An 18,226-nucleotide genomic window follows, 5' to 3' on the forward strand; every position below is an offset into this window, starting at 1 on the left:
CTCCAATCCAAAGCGGTCTGCCCACTCCATTCCAAAACAATCTGCCCCACTCCAATCCTAAACAATCTGCCCCACTCCAATCAAAACCAATTTACCTCATTGCAATCCAGAATAATCTGCCCCCACTCCAATCCAAACCAATCTGCCGACTCCAATCCTAAACAACCTGCCCAACTCCAAACTGCCCCACTCTAGTCCAAATCAATATGCCCCACTCTAGTCCAAAGCAATCTGCGCCACTCCAGTCCAAACCAGTCTAACCCTTGCCAATCTACCCCACTCCAGTCCAAAACAAGCTGCCCTACTCCAATCCAAAACATTCTGCCCCACTCCAATCTTCCACTCTCCAATGCAAAATAATCTGCCCTATTACAATCCAAAACATTCTGCCTCACTCCAATCCAAAACAATCTGCACCTCTCAAATCTATCTCACTGCAATTTGCGCCACTCCAATCCAAAACAGCCTGGCCCACTCCAATTCTGCCCCCTCCAATACAAAACAGTCTGTCCTATTCCAATCTACCCCACTTCAATCCAAAACAAACTACCCCACTCCAATCTGCCCCACACAAATCCAAAACAATCCACCCACTCCAATCCACCCCACCAATCCCATCCAACCCAACCCACCCACTCAAACCCTTTCCACCACACTCCAATCCACTGCAACCCAATCAGACAGTGGCAGCAGGAGAAAGGGTGTCCTTGGGAGAGGCAGGGTGAAAGTTGATCCGGAGACCTAGGTTCAGAGCGTGAAGGGTCCTGGCGTCGTTTCACTGGGTGGTGCGAGATCCAGGGTCTATGGCCCTGGACGTGGTCTAGGCACCGACGGGGGTATACAGGCTTGTCTTTGGCATGGTACAGCCGCATAGCAGGCACCCCTAAAAAGGGGAGAGAGGGGGGATTGGTCAGCTGAGAGGTGGGAGGACGGGAAGAGCTACAACAGCGGGGCAGCAGCAGCAGGGAAAGCACGGGAGCAAAAGGGAGTGAAAGGAGAGTGAAAGAGAGAAAAGAGTCAAAGAAAGAAAAAGAGGCAAAATACAGCAAAAAGAATGGAAGAGATCACTGCTAGGCCACCAGGGGTGTGGTGCAGGTGGTGCCTGTGGGTGGAGGTGGGCCTCGAACACAGAGCCAGCAGGCTCTGTGAGGAGACAGCCTCAGTGGCCACACAAGGGGGAGTGACAGACTCTAGCCGAAAGGTCAGTTCAGTCGCCCCTCATTGCGCAACGGGTACCCTTAAGAAGGGGGGGGATTGGTCAGCTTGAAAACTGGATGGCGAGAAGCGCTATGAGGGCAGGGGGACAGGGCCACAGGGGCAGCAGCAGCAGGGAAAACACAGGAGCAAAACGGAGTGAAAGAGAGAAAGGAGAGAAAGAGAGAAAAAGAGGCAAAATACAGCAAAAAGAATGAAACATAAAAAAGGCAGACAGACCTGACAGGTGCAGATGGCCACTGGGCATGGGGCGCAGGTGGGTGCCTGCGGGTGGAGGCCGGCCTCAAAAATAATCGGCCCCACTCCAGCCTGCCCCACTACAATCTGCCCCACTCCTGTCCAAAACAATCTGCCCCTCTCCAACCTACCCCACACCAATCCAAAACAATCTGCCCACTCCAATCTAAAACAATCTACCCCAATCCACACCAAAACAATCTGTCCCACTGCAATATGCCCCACTCTAATCCAAAACATCCTGCCCCACTCTAACCTGCCACACTCCAATGCAAAACAATCTGCCCCACTCCAGTCCAAACAATCTGCCTCTCTTTAATCCAAAACATTCTGCCCCACTACAATCCAAAACAATCTGCCACACTTCAATCCAAAACAATCTGCCCCACTCAAATCTTCCCCACTGCAATTTGCACCACTCCAATTCAGAACAATCTGTCCTGCTCCAATTCTGCTCCACTCCAATCCAAAACAATCTGCTGTACTCCAATCCAAAATAATTTGCTATACTCCAATCTGCCCTACCCCAAACCAAAGCAACCTGCTCACTACAATCAAAAACAATCCGCCCCACTCCAGTCCAAAACAATTGGACCCACTCCATCTTGTCCTACTCCAATCTGCCCTTCTCCAGTCCAAAACAATCAGCCCCTCTCCAATCTACCCCACTCCAATGCAAAACAACCTGCCCCACTCCAATCCAAAACAATCTGCCTCTCTCCAATCCAAAACATTCTGCTCCACTCCAGTCCAAATAAATCTGCCACATTCCAATTCCAAACAAACTGCCACACTCCAGTCTGCCCCACTCCAATCCAAAGCGGTCTGCCCACTCCATTCCAAAACAATCTGCCCCACTCCAATCCTAAACAATCTGCCCCACTCCAATCAAAACCAATTTACCTCATTGCAATCCAGAATAATCTGCCCCCACTCCAATCCAAACCAATCTGCCGACTCCAATCCTAAACAACCTGCCCAACTCCAAACTGCCCCACTCTAGTCCAAATCAATATGCCCCACTCTAGTCCAAAGCAATCTGCGCCACTCCAGTCCAAACCAGTCTAACCCTTGCCAATCTACCCCACTCCAGTCCAAAACAAGCTGCCCTACTCCAATCCAAAACATTCTGCCCCACTCCAATCTTCCACTCTCCAATGCAAAATAATCTGCCCTATTACAATCCAAAACATTCTGCCTCACTCCAATCCAAAACAATCTGCACCTCTCAAATCTATCTCACTGCAATTTGCGCCACTCCAATCCAAAACAGCCTGGCCCACTCCAATTCTGCCCCCTCCAATACAAAACAGTCTGTCCTATTCCAATCTACCCCACTTCAATCCAAAACAAACTACCCCACTCCAATCTGCCCCACACAAATCCAAAACAATCCACCCACTCCAATCCACCCCACCAATCCCATCCAACCCAACCCACCCACTCAAACCCTTTCCACCACACTCCAATCCACTGCAACCCAATCCACCCCTCTCCAATCGAATCCACCCACCCCACTACAATCTATCCAATCTAATCCACCTTAATCCATCCCACTTCAGTCCAATCCCTGTCTACCTTGATGTACCCTACTCCAATCCACCCCACACCAGTCCCCCACCAATCCATCTCAGTCCAATCCACAGCACCGCAAGCCAGTGCACCCCTCCAAAATGCAATGCACCACACCACCCCAATCCAATCCACCCCAATCTGATCAACTCCAACCCACCCCACTGAATCTAATCCTCCTCACTCTACTCCAATCTACCCCACTGCAATCCAGTCTTTTACAAACCACCTCAACCTATGCAAATCCAATCACCCCACCTCACTCAATCCAATCCACACCAATTCAACCCACTCCACTCGAATCTGGTCTACCCCACTCCAGCCCACCACACTCCAGCCCATCCGACCCATATCCTACCCCCCACCCATTTTGGTCCACCCCACTCCAATCCTGTCTACCCTATCCAGTCCACCCTATCCAGTTCACCCTACTCCAGTCCATCCCACCCCACACCGATCCATCCCATTTCAATACAATCCATCTCACTCTACACTGATCCATCCCGCCCCATTTCAGTCCACACCACTCTGTCCGGCCCACTCCTCTCCAATCCACCCCACTCCAATCCACCCCATTCCAGTCCAATCCTCCCCAGTCCAATCCAATCTACCCCACTCCAGTCTAATCCACCCCACTCTAATCTAATCCACCCCACCCCAATCCACTCCACTCTACTCTGCTCTATGACACCACAGTCTACTACACTCTGTGCCACTGAACCACTTGCCTCTACTCCCTTCTCCTCAACTCTACAACACTATACTTCCCCTACTTCACTCTATACCAACAAACCCACTCTATGACACTACTTTATGACACTCAATACCACCAACTTTTAGCTATGGTGATGGCAAAAACACATTGCCAAAGCAAATACCTTTTGAATAGGTGAGATCTATTGACTTTGCCAATGCCTGTTCTTGGCTTTTTACAGCCAGATGGCTGTAGCCAGTGTATGTTGTAACACTATTGTTGCAGTAAACCAAATAAAACCAAATTGATTATACAGAGGAGGAGTCAATAAACAGTGTATCATCCATTGCAAAACAATTTATGTGTTTGTGGTGGAAAAAAATCCTGTTCACACTTGGCTGGTGCACTCAAATATGCTCCTTTAGCAAATTGCTCAATGCCTCCAAAACTAATCAGTGACTGTGTTTTTGCTGGTATTATTCTTGTGTGAGTTGTGTATGCACCAGAAGCTTTGTGTTACCTACATACCTTGAGAGGCATGATTGTTTCTGGGAAGTATGCCTTTAAGGACAATGAGTTGAAGTGTACAGCTTAGCAAAGGGAGGCAGCTGGTATTGACAGCTTCTAAGATGTGCATCTCCTTGACACCGCCATAGAAAATAAACCTCAAAGAAGCATAATAGAGGAGCCACAGGGGAGATTACAGATGGGTGGGGAGATAGAAAAGGGATTTAAACTTTTGTATTAGGCTGGACTTTTCCTGTAAGCAGATATCACAAGGAGTACATATTAAAATCTTGTGATGTGTCCTTGATTGCTGCTGTGCTCTTATAGAAATCTGTCAAATGTGTGACCACCATGTACACTTTAATCTAGTTAGAACTCCAAAAACGTTTTTGTAGTGGATAAAGAAATTTACATCTTTTACAGAAACCTCCATTCTCTATTGACATTCATTTTAGAATCCTCAAAAGAACTTCTGCAGTGAACAACTCAATCTGTGGTACTATTCAACATAAGTAAACAATAAAAACAATTGTTTTTAAATTTGCTTCTTCACCTCTCCACCAGAGCAAGCTCATTAACAAATGATGTACTTGAGCTTTGTGGATGTGATGAGAATCCTTAAAGAAAAGGCACAACAATCTCTGTTTCTTAAGTGTAATGTTATGTCATGTCTATTTGTATAGTGCTTTAATCACCCGTGAAGGTATCCAGGCACTTGAGCAGGTGCATAGGTGAGTATCCTCTCAGAGTATTTCAAAGAGCCAGGTCTTCAGCTTCTTGTGGAACTCAAGAAGTGAGGAGGAGGCTCTGATGTGTTGTGGGAGGCCATTCCATGTTTTTGGCGTGTAGTTTGAATTGGTTGTGTTTGTGACTGGGGAGCCAGTGAACCTCTCTGAGGTGGGGCGGCATTACTGAAGGTAAGTAACCTGTTCATCTAATAGTGACTTCTATCCATAGATTCCTTATCTTGTAGTGGGTCAGTGAAACAGATTCTAGACCAAAAGGTCCTGCAGGTCTGAATGGGCAAAATGCCCATTGTAGGAAGTTGGCTCTGTATGTGCTATTTCAAAGTAAGGAACAGCATGCACAGAGTCCAAGGGTTCCCCTTAGAGGTAAAATAGTGGTAAAAATAGATAATACTAATGGTCTATTTTGTGGTAGTGTGGTCGAGCAGTAGGCTTATCCAAGGAGTAGTGTTAAGCATTTGTTGTACATACACATAGACAATAAATGAGGTACACACACTCAGAGACAAATCCAGCCAATAGGTTTTGTTATAGAAAAATATCTTTTCTTAGTTTATTTTAAGAACCACAGGTTCAAATTTAACATGTAATATCTTGTTTGAAAGGTATTGCAGGTAAGTACATTAGGAACTTTGAATCATTTCAATTGCATGTGTACTTTTCAAGTTATTCACAAATAGCTATTTTAAAAGTGGACACAGTGCAATTTTCACAGTTCCTGGGGAGGTAAGTATTTGTTAGTTTTACCAGGTAAGTAAGACACTTACAGGGTTCAGTTCTTGGTCCAAGGTAGCCCACCGTTGGGGGTTCAAAGCAACCCCAAAGTTACCACACCAGCAGCTCAGGGCCGGTCAGGTGCAGAGTTCAAAGTGGTGCCCAAAACGCATAGGCTTCAATGGAGAGAAGGGGGTGCCCCGGTTCCGGTCTGCTTGCAGGTAAGTACCCGCGTCTTCGGAGGGCAGACCAGGGGGGTTTTGTAGGGCACCGGGGGGGACACAAGCCCACACAGAAATTTCACCCTCAGCGGCACGGGGGCGGCCGGGTGCAGTGTTAGAGCAAGCGTCGGGTTCGCAATGGAAGTCAATGAGAGATCAAGGGATCTCTTCAGCGCTGCAGGCAGGCAAGGGGGGGCTTCCTCGGGGAAACCTCCACTTGGGCAAGGGAGAGGGACTCCTGGGGGTCACTTCTGCAGTGAACGTCCGGTCCTTTAGGTCCTGGGGGCTGCGGGTGCAGGGTCTTTTCCAGGCGTCGGGACTTAGGTTTCAGAGAGTCGCGGTCAGGGGAAGCCTCGGGATTCCCTCTGCAGGCGGCTCTGTGGGGGCTCAGGGGGGACAGGTTTTGGTACTCACAGTCATAGAGTAGTCCGGGGGTCCTCCCTGAGGTGTTGGTTCTCCACCAGCCGAGTCGGGGTCGCCGGGTGCAGTGTTGCAAGTCTCACCCTTCTTGCGGGGAGATTGCAGGGTTCTTTAAAGCTGCTCCTTTGGATAAAGTTGCAGTCTTTTTGGAGCAGGTCCGCTGTCCTCGGGAGTTTCTTGTCGTCGTCGAAGCAGGGCAGTCCTCAGAGGATGCAGAGGTCGCTGGTCCCTTTGGAAGGCGTCGCTGGAGCAGAGTTCTTTGGAAGGCAGGAGACAGGCCGGTGAGTTTCTGGAGCCAAGGCAGTTGTTGTCTTCTGGTCTTCCTCTGCAGGGGGTTTTCAGCTAGGCAGTCCTTCTTCTTGTTGTTGCAGGAATCTAGTTTCTAGGTTCAGGGAGAGCCCTTAAATACTAAATTTAAGGGCGTGTTTAGGTCTGAGGGGTTAGTAGCCAATGGCTACTAGCCCTGAGGGTGGGTACACCCTCTTTGTGCCTCCTCCCAAGGGGAGGGGGTCACATCCCTAATCCTATTGGGGGAATCCTCCATCTGCAAGATGGAGGATTTCTAAAAGTTAGAGTCACCTCAGCTCAGGACACCTTAGGGGCTGTCCTGACTGGCCAGTGACTCCTCCTTGTTTTTCTCATTATCTCTCCTGGACTTGCCGCCAAAAGTGGGGGCTGGGTCCAGGAGGCGGGCATCTCCACTAGCTGGAGTGCCCTGGGGCATTGTAACACGAAGCTTGAGCCTTTGAAGCTCACTGCTAGGTGTTACAGTTCCTGCAGGGGGGAGGTGTGAAGCACCTCCACCCAGAGCAGGCTTTGTTTCTGTCCTCAGAGAGCACAAAGGCTCTCACCGCATGAGGTCAGACACTCGTCTCTCAGCAGCAGGCTGGCACAGACCAGTCAGTCCTGCACTGAACAATTGGGTAAAATACAGGGGGTATCTCTAAGATGCCCTCTGTGTGCATTTTGTAATAAATCCAACACTGGCATCAGTGTGGGTTTATTATTCTGAGAAGTTTGATACTAAACTTCCCAGTATTCAGTGTAGCCATTATGGAGCTGTGGAGTTCGTTTTTGACAGACTCCCAGCCCATATACTCTTATGGCTACCCTGCACTTACAATGTCTAAGGTTTTGCTTAGACACTGTAGGGGCATAGTGCTCATGCACAAATGCCCTCACCTGTGGTATAGTGCACCCTGCCTTAGGGCTGTAAGGCCTACTAGAGGGGTGACTTACCTATGCCACAGGCAGTGGGAGGTTGGCATGGCACCCTGAGGGGAGTGCCATGTCGACTTAGTCATTTTCTCCCCATCAGCACACACAAGCTGGTAAGCAGTGTGTCTGTGCTGAGTGAGGGGTCCCTAGGGTGACATAAGACATGCTGCAGCCCTTAGAGACCTTCCCTGGCATCAGGGCCCTTGGTACCAGGGGTACCAGTTACAAGGGACTTACCTAGGTGCCAGGGTTGTGCCAATTGTGGAAACAATGGTACATTTTAGGTGAAAGAACACTGGTGCTGGGGCCTGGTTAGCAGGGTCCCAGCACACTTCTCAGTCAAGTCAGCATCAGTATCAAGCAAAAAGTGGGGGGTAACTGCAACAGGAAGCCATTTCTTTACACCCATTATGACAGACCTTACTGCCCAGGCACGTGTGCAGTGATGCCAATGTAGCTGCTTGACAGATGTCCCGTTCAGGGTCTCTGCAAGCTGACACAATGGTTGCAGCCTTAGCTCAGGTGTAATGAGAACGCACACCATCGGGGTTGTTTATTGGCCAGTACATAGAAGACTTTAATGCTGAGCACAATCCATCTTGAGATGGTCTGTTTCTGTTACACCTTCCCTTTCTTGGCCCTGACATACCCCACAAAGAGTTGATTGTCCTCCCAGAACACTTTTGTGTGGTCAAGGTAGAACAGTAACACTCATTTTGCCTCCAAGTGGTAGAAAGTATTCTCTTCTTTAGAAGGATAAATGTAATTTTTTGACATGGTCACCCCCACTTTTTGCCAGGTATTCTATGCAATTTTGACTGAGAGTTCTCTAGGTTCTTGCTAACCAGGTCTCCAGTGCTAGATCTCTTGCCCTTGAATTGTGCAATTGTTTCACAATCGCCAATACCCTTAACACCCCCTGTAAACTCCAAGTAGCTAGTACACTGGATACCTAGGTTATGGGTATCAAAGAGGGTCCCCAAGGGATGAAGCATGTATTTTGCCGCCCTCAGGGAATTTTCACCTAGCACATGCAGACTGCCATTGCAGGCTGTGTGTCTTGGTGCACCTAAAAGTGAAAACACGACAGCACTAAAGCCTGTGTGCCATGTCCCCTAACATTGCATGCAATATATGTAAGTCACCCCTACAGCAGGCTTTACAGCTCTAAGGCATGGTGCATTACATTAGTTGTGAGGACATATCTGCTAGAGCAGATATGCCCCTGCTATGTCTTTGTCAATTCCTAGACACAGTGAGTGAGCAGGGAAGCCATTTTAAGTAAATATGCTGGACACTGATCACTACGAGTTCCACAGCTAGATAAGGGCTTCACTGAAAATAGGGATGTTTGGTATCACACATCTCATATTAATAAACCCTCACTAATGCCAGTTATGGATTTATTAATACATGCACCCAGAGGGCACCTTAAAGGTGCCCCCTGAAAACCTACCAATTACCAGTGTAGCCTGCTATCACCAGACAAGGTTCTGGCCCCCCTAGGGTGATAGCCATTGTTCTCCGGGGGTCAGAAACAAAGCCTACTCTGGGACAGGTGCTTGCACAACCCAACCAACAGGATGACCTGTGAATATGCATTCCAAGGCAGGGGGCTTCAAAAAAGCCCACCGACCTTGATATGCAGATCTGGTTTCACTCAGAGGACAGTTGACAAACCCCCTGCCCCAGGGCCCATATCAATCAATCAATCAATCAATCAATAATGTATAAAGCGCGCTATGTACCCGTTAGGGTTTCGAGGCGCTGGGGGGGGGGGGGTGCTGCTATCGTTCGAAGAGCCATGTCTTGAGGAGTCTCCTGAAGGTGAGGAGGTCCTGGGTCTGGCGCAGTGAGGTCGGGAGTGAGTTCCAGGTTTTGGCAGCGAGGTAGGAGAAGGATCTGCCGCCAGAGGTCTTGCGCTGGATTCGGGGGACGATGGCGAGGGCAAGGTTGGCAGAGCGTAGTTGTCATGAGGGAACGTAGAAGTTGAGTTTGGTGTTCAGGTAGGCGGGTCCGGTGTCGTGTAGAGCCTTGTGTGCGTGGGTGAGGAGTTTAAAGGTGATCCTGTTGTCCACGGGGAGCCAGTGGAGGTCCTTCAGGTGAGGGGAGATGTGACATCGGCGGGGTATGTCGAGGATCAGGCGGGCGGATGCGTTCTGGATGCGTTGGAGTCGTTTGATGTCTTTTGTTGGGATGCCTGTGTAGAGTGCGTTGCCGTAGTCGAGTCTGCTACTGACGAGGGCTTGGGTCACTGTCTTTCTGGTTCCTGTTGGAATCCACTTGAAGATCCTGCGGAGCATTCGGAGGGTGTTAAAACAGGAGGATGAGACTGCGTTGACCTGTTTGGACATGGTGAGGGTGGAGTCGAGGATGAAGCCGAGATTTCGTGCATGGCTGGCTGGGGTGGGTGGGGGGCCCAGGGCGGTGGGCCACCACGAGTCGTTCCAGGCCGAGGGGGTGCGCCCGAGGATGAGGACTTCCGTCTTGTCGGAGTTGAGTTTCAGGCGGCTGTTGTTCATCCACTCGGCAATGGATTTCAGTCCCTCGTGGAGGTTGGCTTTGGCGATGAGAGGATCTTTGGTCAGGGAGAGGACGAGTTGGGTGTCGTCGGCGTAGGTGAGGATGCTGAGGTTGTGCTGGCGGGCCAGTTGTGCGAGGGGGGCCATGTAGACGTTGAACAGCGTTGGGCTTAGTGAGGAGCCTTGGGGTACGCCGCAGATGAGGTTGGTGGCATTGGAGCGGAAAGGTGAGAGTCGGACCCTCTGGGTTCTGCTGGAGAGAACGGAGGAGATCCATTTGAGGGCCTTTTCTTGGATGCCGGCTTCATGTAAGCGGGTTAGTAGGGTGCGGTGGCAGACTGTATCGAAGGCGGCGGATAGGTCTAGGAGGATCAGGGCTGAGGTTTCGCCATTGTCCATTTGTAGTCTGATGTCATCTGTGGCAGCGAGGAGTGCAGTCTCTGTGCTGTGGTTTCGCCTGAAGCCAGATTGGGAGGGGTCAAGGATGGAGTTGTCTTCTAGGTAGTGGGCGAGCTGTGCGTTGACGATCTTCTCGATGACTTTCGCTGGGAAAGGGAGGAGGGAGATCAGTCGGAAGTTTTTGAGATCGTTGAGGTCAGCCTTAGGTTTCTTGAGGAGGGGTTGGATTTCTGCGTGCTTCCAGCTGTCCGGGAAGGTAGCGGTGTTGAAGGAAAGGTTGATGATCTTTCGGAGTGCGGGGGCGATGGTGGCGTCGGCTTTGTTGAACACGTGATGTGGGCAGGGGTCAGAGGGAGATCCTGAGTGGATGGAGTTCATGGTCCGGGACAGCTGGGAAATTTAATATTCAGGGAGGTGTGTCCACCCGTCAGGTCAGTCCCACCCCTAAGGTGCCCTGCCTGATGTGGACATCACTTTTAGGAATCTGCCATCTTGGTGTTGGCAGATTTAGGAATTCTGGGACAGGGTTATTCCCTCTTCCCACAGGAAGTTTTTATATATGGGGTGTAGGGTCCCCAGGAAGAAGTAGCCCACTGGCATTCCCCGAAATGCCCCTAAATGCAGTATAAACGGGAGTCCCTGCCACCAGGAAAGCACATTCCTATGAAGAAGAAGGATACCCAAGAGCGGCAAAAGCAAAGCTTGAGGAAGAAGCCCTTGACTTAGCCCCAGCCCTGCTGGCCTGTCTGCTGTTCCCTCTGATTTTTTTGTTTTCCAGACTACCTAAAACCCGACACCTGAAAGCACCACTTCACCTGCGTCGCACATCCAGAGTTGTAGTGGACCAACAGTGCCAGTGTGGTTCCCAAGCCTTCCAGAGATGGAGCCCACCTTGGACTTGCCCACTGTGGACTCACTAACACCACCTGCAGCCTCTGCATGCAGGCCTCCTCAACCGCGAGTGCTCTGGTGGAGAAAACCTAGCGCCAAAAAGAACTTCTTTACCCATCACCCCTGGCCCTTGGAGAAGAGGATCCGAGGTGTCCCAATTTCCCAAAGCATCTCAAGTCTTGAACTCACCTGTACTTGCAAAACATTCTACCTAATCAAATTGATTCTGGTGCCAAAGTATATACAATGATACTTGTTACTAGGTCGAGAGTAAGTGTACGACCTCTTTTATACTTTTAAGTATACTTCTTCTGTCAGCTTCCAGCTATTTCATTTGTTAGTTTAAGTGCAAGTTAAAAAACCTTGCTTGGTAGTGGTCAGTCATGCCTCTTTGTCCTTCCTTCTTCTGTGTGGGAGCAGGGACCAAATACTGTATAATTACGCCTTGTCTTGTTTATCTGGGCTATAGGGATTTTTTTTTTTACTTTGTTTCCTGCTCCTGTCAAGGGAAGCTTCCCCACAGCTTAGCTGTAAACAAGGCTATAAATCAGGCTGTTATCTTGGTCACATTTGGTCTTTGTGGTGTCTCTGCACCCTCTCTCAGCTGCCTGGCTGCCACCCTTTCTTGGCTTGGATTTTCTGTACCAAGTGTGACTGCCTGTGGGGTGCTGAGAGCAAGGGCAGAGAATTGGTTCTAATTGCTTATAGCCTAGGCACCTAGCTCTACCAGTGCTTCGCAATCCTTAGAGACAGTGCCCACTTCTGCTCCATACTGGGATCCCACTCGCAGCTTTATCAGTGCACCTGAGTTCACACACTACAAGCCATCGGCCATGCCAGTGCCAGAAACCCCACACTCGCTGCATACACTCTGCTGCTCCAGTACTGGGATCTGGGGTGCAGCTCCATTAGTGCATGTCAGTTCACACACTCCAAGCCGTCAGCCGTGCCAGTGCCAGGAACCCCAACCACACTGTCTGCCAGAACACCTCAGTTCTTCCAGTCAGTACACTCTGCTGCTCCAGTATTGGGACCTTGGACACAGCTCCATGAGTGCATCTCAGTTTACCCACTCCAAGCCCTCAGCCGTGCTAGTGCCAGGAACTCCACACTCTCTGTCTGCCAGAGCACCTTGCTCCATTCGCTCTTTCTTTCAACTGTTTTTTCTACTCCTCTCCCTTTTTTATTTCCCTCTTCCTCTTGCTACCTCCTCTTTCAAACTTGCAAAAACTGGGTTATTTCTTTCCTTGTTTTGTTTCTCTCTTTTTTCTTCATCAGGCATTCATTCTCTCACTATTTTTTCTTCTTCCCATAATTCTTTCTTTGTCTTTTTTATTTTCTCTTTCTTTTGACTCGGTAAGCGTCATTTCACTTTTTATTTGGATCTTTCTTTCTTCCTTTCTCTGGTGTATTTCTTATCTTTATTTGTCAATTCATGTTTTACTATATATCCCTCTTTTCCCCATCTGTATTTGGAAGCCACAAGTTACTTTTCGGGACCCGAAGTGTCAAAGTGATTTTCCCATTCTGCTGTGGAAAATGTGGAAAATATTTCAGTACATACACGCCCTGGTTCTTTCCCTGCTTGTTTCTCTCACCATCTCTCTTTTTTTATCTAATGTTGATTTTTTCTCTTCTTTTTCACACTTCTTTCACTATTTTTTCCTCTTTATCTTTCTTTAGCTAGCTTCCTTCCCTTTTGTCTTTAGTCTCACACGTTTGTTCTATTTATTCTTAGTTGTGTTTTCATTTTCTCATTCTTTCCTTAATTTCTTTGCTACACCTTCTCTTTCTTTCTTTTTTCTGTTGTATTCCTTTCACTTCTTTTTTTCTGCCCTGTCCGCTTTCTCTCCTGAGGCCTGGTTATCAATGGAGCAACAAGTGCAGTGGCACCGGGGCCCAGAGACCTACGGACCTCACTCAACTCTAATCACTGCTGCATTTTCCAACCGAAATTCCAGTCAACCATTTTCCTTTCTTGCTCCAGGGCCCATGGCACCATTACTGCGCCCCTTGTCCTCTCCATCTTTACTCCTGACTCCCTTTTTCCTTTCACCTCCGATCTGTCCCAAATGATATTTTTGTTATGGTGTTATGAGTATTACACTCTGATACCAAAGGTTTATTTCTGATAAAGGTTTAAATGATAACTGTATACATTTTAAGATAGAGGAAGAAGGTAAACAGAAGTGCTTTAGTTCAATGCTAGGCCACTAGCATTATATGGCAGGAAAAGATGCAATTATGAGGCAGGATTGACCAATTTATGTGGCAAGAAATGTCCAGTTATGCATTTACAATGACGGTAGCTCTAATTCAAGAAGATGTGAGACCTATTGCATTACAAATGCTTGTTTTTGTAAATTGGTATGGATCTTCTTCTTGCATCATGTGTCTAAGTCATTGACTGTGTGTGTATTTGCAACTGTCTCACACTCCTCTCTGATAAGCCTAAGGCTGCTCCACCATACTATCCCCTAAAAGAGCACCTTTGGATTGCTAGGGCATGCCCATGCCACTAGGAAGGGAAGCCGTGGACCCTTTACACAATATATCTAATTTTGATATATCATATAAAGAGCCAGCGTCCTACAATGAAGTAGAGCAAAAGGGCAGGCAAAGTGATATTTTGGCCTACATGAAAAGATGTCCCAACCTTCGGAAGGAAGGATGCACAGATTTACAGAATCAACTTATCTTTGTAAAATGTGGAATAAGGAGGGTGCACTGAGAGGGCCTGTAGTTCTCTGACCTTCCTGACTGATGTTATGGCCATTAGGAAAGTCATCTTGTTGGTTACCAACAGTGGTGTATTGAGTCAAAGTGTGAGTATGATGAATGGCATGAGGGGAAGCATGCTGTAAACATTTCAAGAGCCTAGTCACAACAGGTGACAAACAAAGAGGGTTGGGCCGGCAACCTCATAAATGCTGAAATGGCAGACATATAACCTTTGATCGAGTCCAGAGTAGAGCCCTATTGTGCCAAAGACAGAACAGACAACAGGACTTGGAATAAGGGTGCAGAAAGAGGGTTCATAGAACATATGCTTCTAAAAACCTTTATGCACACACTGGATTTTCCTATTATGTCTTTCACTGCTTTCATTCCACTTCTCTCCTCTCTTGTTCTAACTTGTCACAATCTGTTCTATTACTCTATTCTCTTTCTACTCTCTGACTACAGGGCGAGAGGGGCATGCCAGGGATTCCAGGAAAACATGGATTGAAGGTACCTTTCGTGTAATGGATCAATTTGTGTTAAAATCACCCCACATACCTTTCAACTGTGTGTGAAAGCGGACAAGCCCAACTGATCTCATCTGTTCCCTCCCATGTAATGGCAACTCTGATTTTCATCTAGTGCCCTATTTTGTTTCTGTTGCTTTTCTCCCTTACACCGGTGTTTTTTAAAGTTGAGAGGTATGGTCATGCATCACTTCCTATAAATGTATACACCATTTTAAAGAGTGAATCCCTCATTGTTGTCATCCTGGTGATTAGTCCAATGATCACCCATTTTTAATTATTACAATTTCAACGAAGTGATCTTCCCAAAAATGCACTTATGTATTCATCTTAGTAAACTTGAAACACTAATTGGCTGATCTTTGTTACCTGACATATGCATTAGGTATATGTTAGATGTGTTCACCCCATAGTAGTTATGCTCCCCGTCATGAATGACACAACTGCAACACTGAGGGGCATATTTATACTCTGTTTGCGCCGAATGTGTGTCAAAAATTTTGACGCACAATCGGCGCAAACCCTGCCCCATATTTATACTTTGACGTCCGACCCCGCGGGCGTCAAAATTCCACCATGTGCGTCATTTTTTGGAAGGGGGAACCAGCCTTGCGTTAATTATATGCAAAGTAGGCGTTCCCTTCCAAAAAATGACTTTAAGGCCTGTGCCCCATATTTATACTCTGACGTCATTTTGACGCACAGGAGGGGGTGGGCCTTAAAAAACGACACACAGCCTGATGGGCGCCGTTTTTTAACGCCTGGGTCAGGGCAGGCGTTAAGGGACCTGTGGGCTCGGAAGGAGCCCAGAGGTGCCCTCCCCTGCCCCCTGGGACACCCCCTGTCACCCTGGCCCACCCCAGGAGGACACCCAAGGATGTAGGGACCCATCCCAGGGAAGGAAAGGTAAGTTCGGGTAAGTATTTTTTTCTGAATTTTTTTGTGGCACTATGCCCAATGACCATGCCCAGGGGACACAAGTCCCCTGGGCATGGCCATTGGGCAAGGGGGCATGACTCCTGTCTTTGCTAAGACAGTAGTCATGTCAATGGAGGCTGGGCTTCAAAAACAATGGCGCAAATCCGGTTTGAGGCCTGAATTTTGCCTCAGACCTGACGTGCACCATTTTTTGAATCACAACCCCCATTTTCCCATACGCCGGCGCTGCCTGGTGTGAGTCATTTTTTTTTACACACACCAGTCCGCAGCGCCGGCTAACGTCATTCCATAAATAAGGCACCCGCATGGCGCGTTGGAATGGCGTTAGCCGGCGGTAAAATTTTTGACGCACAACTGCGTTGGCGCAGTTGTGCGTCAAAAAGTATAAATCTGGGCCTGAGTTTTTCTAACTTCGGATAAACACATCAGACAATATATGATGATGTTTACTGCATAAGACGATTTGGACAGAGATGCTTATGTCACAAGTTATATTTTAAAGATATAATCAGAATTGTGTCTGATGTTTAACCCACAAGTTGGCTGATTGAGAGGCAGTTCCATTTAACATTGAATTCCACAACAGTTCCAAGCTTTGAGACTGCAGAATGTCAAACCTGTTACTGGATATTCTCAAATGTTTTGAGTTTGGTCGTCAGTGCACCTACCAAACCTTTACTAACAATCAGCATTCTGAACGTGGGAGTGATGCAGGAATTAAGGCCCATATTTATACTTGTTTTAGCGCCGCATTTGCGTCATATTTTTTTACGCAAAAGCAGCGTAAACTTACAAAATACAATTGTATTTCGTAAGTTTGCGCCGCTTTTGCACCAAAAAGCGGCGCAAATTTGTTGTTAAAAAAGTATAAATACGGGACAAATGTTTTGCCAAATGGAAAGTTAGGATTATGATCAAAATTTCAAAAGCCAATGCCAAATAAATACATGCATCTATGTAGAATGAAATTCTTTCATTTGTGATATGTTTCGTGCTGGACTCAGTAATAATAGGCAAGAATAACACTTTCTTGGTAGCTCTACCTCACAGTCTGAATTTCTTCCAACCTTTCTGTGAGGTGTAAAGTGCCTTCTGAAGGTGTTGGCATGAATACAATTATTGACAGCCCATTTAATCTTATTTCAGGTTCAGTAAACAAAGTATTACTCTAAACTTCTTGACCAGCGGCAAATGTGACAGAGGGCCTGATCAAGGACTTGGTGGTTGGGTTACTCTGTCACAACGGTGACGGATATCCCATTCACCGAAATATAAGTCCAATTATAACCTACGGGATTTATATTTCAGCAGATGGGATGTCTGTCACCATTGTGACGAGTAGCCCGTCCACAATATCTAAATCAGGCCCGGAGCCTTAAGAATAATCAAAAAGTAAGTAGCTTGATATTGGATGAAAATGCTGTAAATTTACTCTACATGTTCAACATCACATACATTGTTACTATGGGGGAAGCGTTCAGTAAACCTTAAAAGGAAAAGCCTACTTTATTCCTTTTTCCTTTCAATCTGTTTTTCTCGTTCATCAACCTCAAGAAAGTGTGTCGCAAAACATTTTAGAATTCATCCTCAATAACATTTTTCTTGATCCAAATTCATCACAATAGCTGCAATCTCTGCCATTTTGTGCATTTCACCCTACACCACGTCTTAACCTTTTGAGCCTGCCCCCATTCAAAAAAATTTCACCTGTGACCTAATTGTGACATAATGGAATGCAGAGGTGACATACTCCATGTGTTTCAGGGTGAATCCCTGTCAAACGGAATATGTCCCGGCTGCAGTAGGTACTGGTAGACAGAAAGCTTTTTTTAGGAATGAACCCTGCCAACAACAATTTGGGCCCATATTTATACTTTTTGACGCAAAACTGCGCTAACGCAGTTTTGCGTCAAAATAATTAGCGCCGGCAAACGCCATTCTGAAGCACCATGCGGGCGCCGTATTTATTGAATGACGTTAGCCGGCGTTAGCCGCCGGCGCTGTCTGGTGTGCGTTAAAAAAAACGACGTACACCAGGCAGCGCCGGCGTAGGGGGATATAGGGCTTGGGCGTCAAGAAATGGGGCAAGTCAGGTTGAGGCAATTTTTTCGCCTCAACCCGATTTGCGCCATTTTTTTTCACTCCCAACCCCCATAGAAATGACTCCTGTCTTAGCAAAGACAGGAGTCATGCCCCCTTGCCCAATGGCCATGCCCAGGGGACTTCTGTCCCCTGGGCATGGTCATTGGGCATAGTGGCATGTAGGGGGGCACAAATCAGGCCCCCCTATGCCACAAAAAAAATTAATAAAAAAACTTACCTGAACTTACCTTAATGTCCCTGGGATGGGTCCCTCCAGCCTTGGGTGTCCTCCTGGGGTGGGCAAGGGTGACAGGGGGTGTCCCTGGGGGCATGGGAGGGCACCTCTGGGCTCCTTCAGAGCCCACAGGTCCCTTAACGCCTGCCTTTTGCAGGCGCTAAAAAACGGCGCAAAAGCGGCCGTACGTCATTTTTTTGGACCCGCCCACTCCCGGGCGTGAATTTTGCCCGGGAGTATAAATCCGACGCACATGCCTCGGAGTCGATTTTTTAGACGGGAACACCTACCTTGCATATAATTAACGCAAAGTAGGTGTCCACGCAAAAAAATGACGCTAACTCCATGGACTTTGGCGCTAGACGC

The 18,226-nt window shown here is 47.7% G+C and overlaps 1 protein-coding gene across 1 annotated transcript in view; it reads left to right on the forward strand.

The window, feature by feature from the left end:
- The window catches only part of COL13A1 (collagen type XIII alpha 1 chain), a 650,895-nt gene that overhangs the window by 299,915 nt on the left and 332,754 nt on the right, over window positions 1–18,226 (forward strand). The window contains exon 17 of the mRNA XM_069242266.1: window positions 14,543–14,587. Within this exon, the coding sequence (XP_069098367.1) occupies window positions 14,543–14,587 (45 nt within the window). The remainder of the gene's footprint in view (window positions 1–14,542; window positions 14,588–18,226) is intronic.

The sequence above is a fragment of the Pleurodeles waltl genome, chromosome 6 (assembly GCF_031143425.1).
Source record: "Pleurodeles waltl isolate 20211129_DDA chromosome 6, aPleWal1.hap1.20221129, whole genome shotgun sequence".
Taxonomy (NCBI): Eukaryota; Metazoa; Chordata; class Amphibia; order Caudata; family Salamandridae; genus Pleurodeles; species Pleurodeles waltl.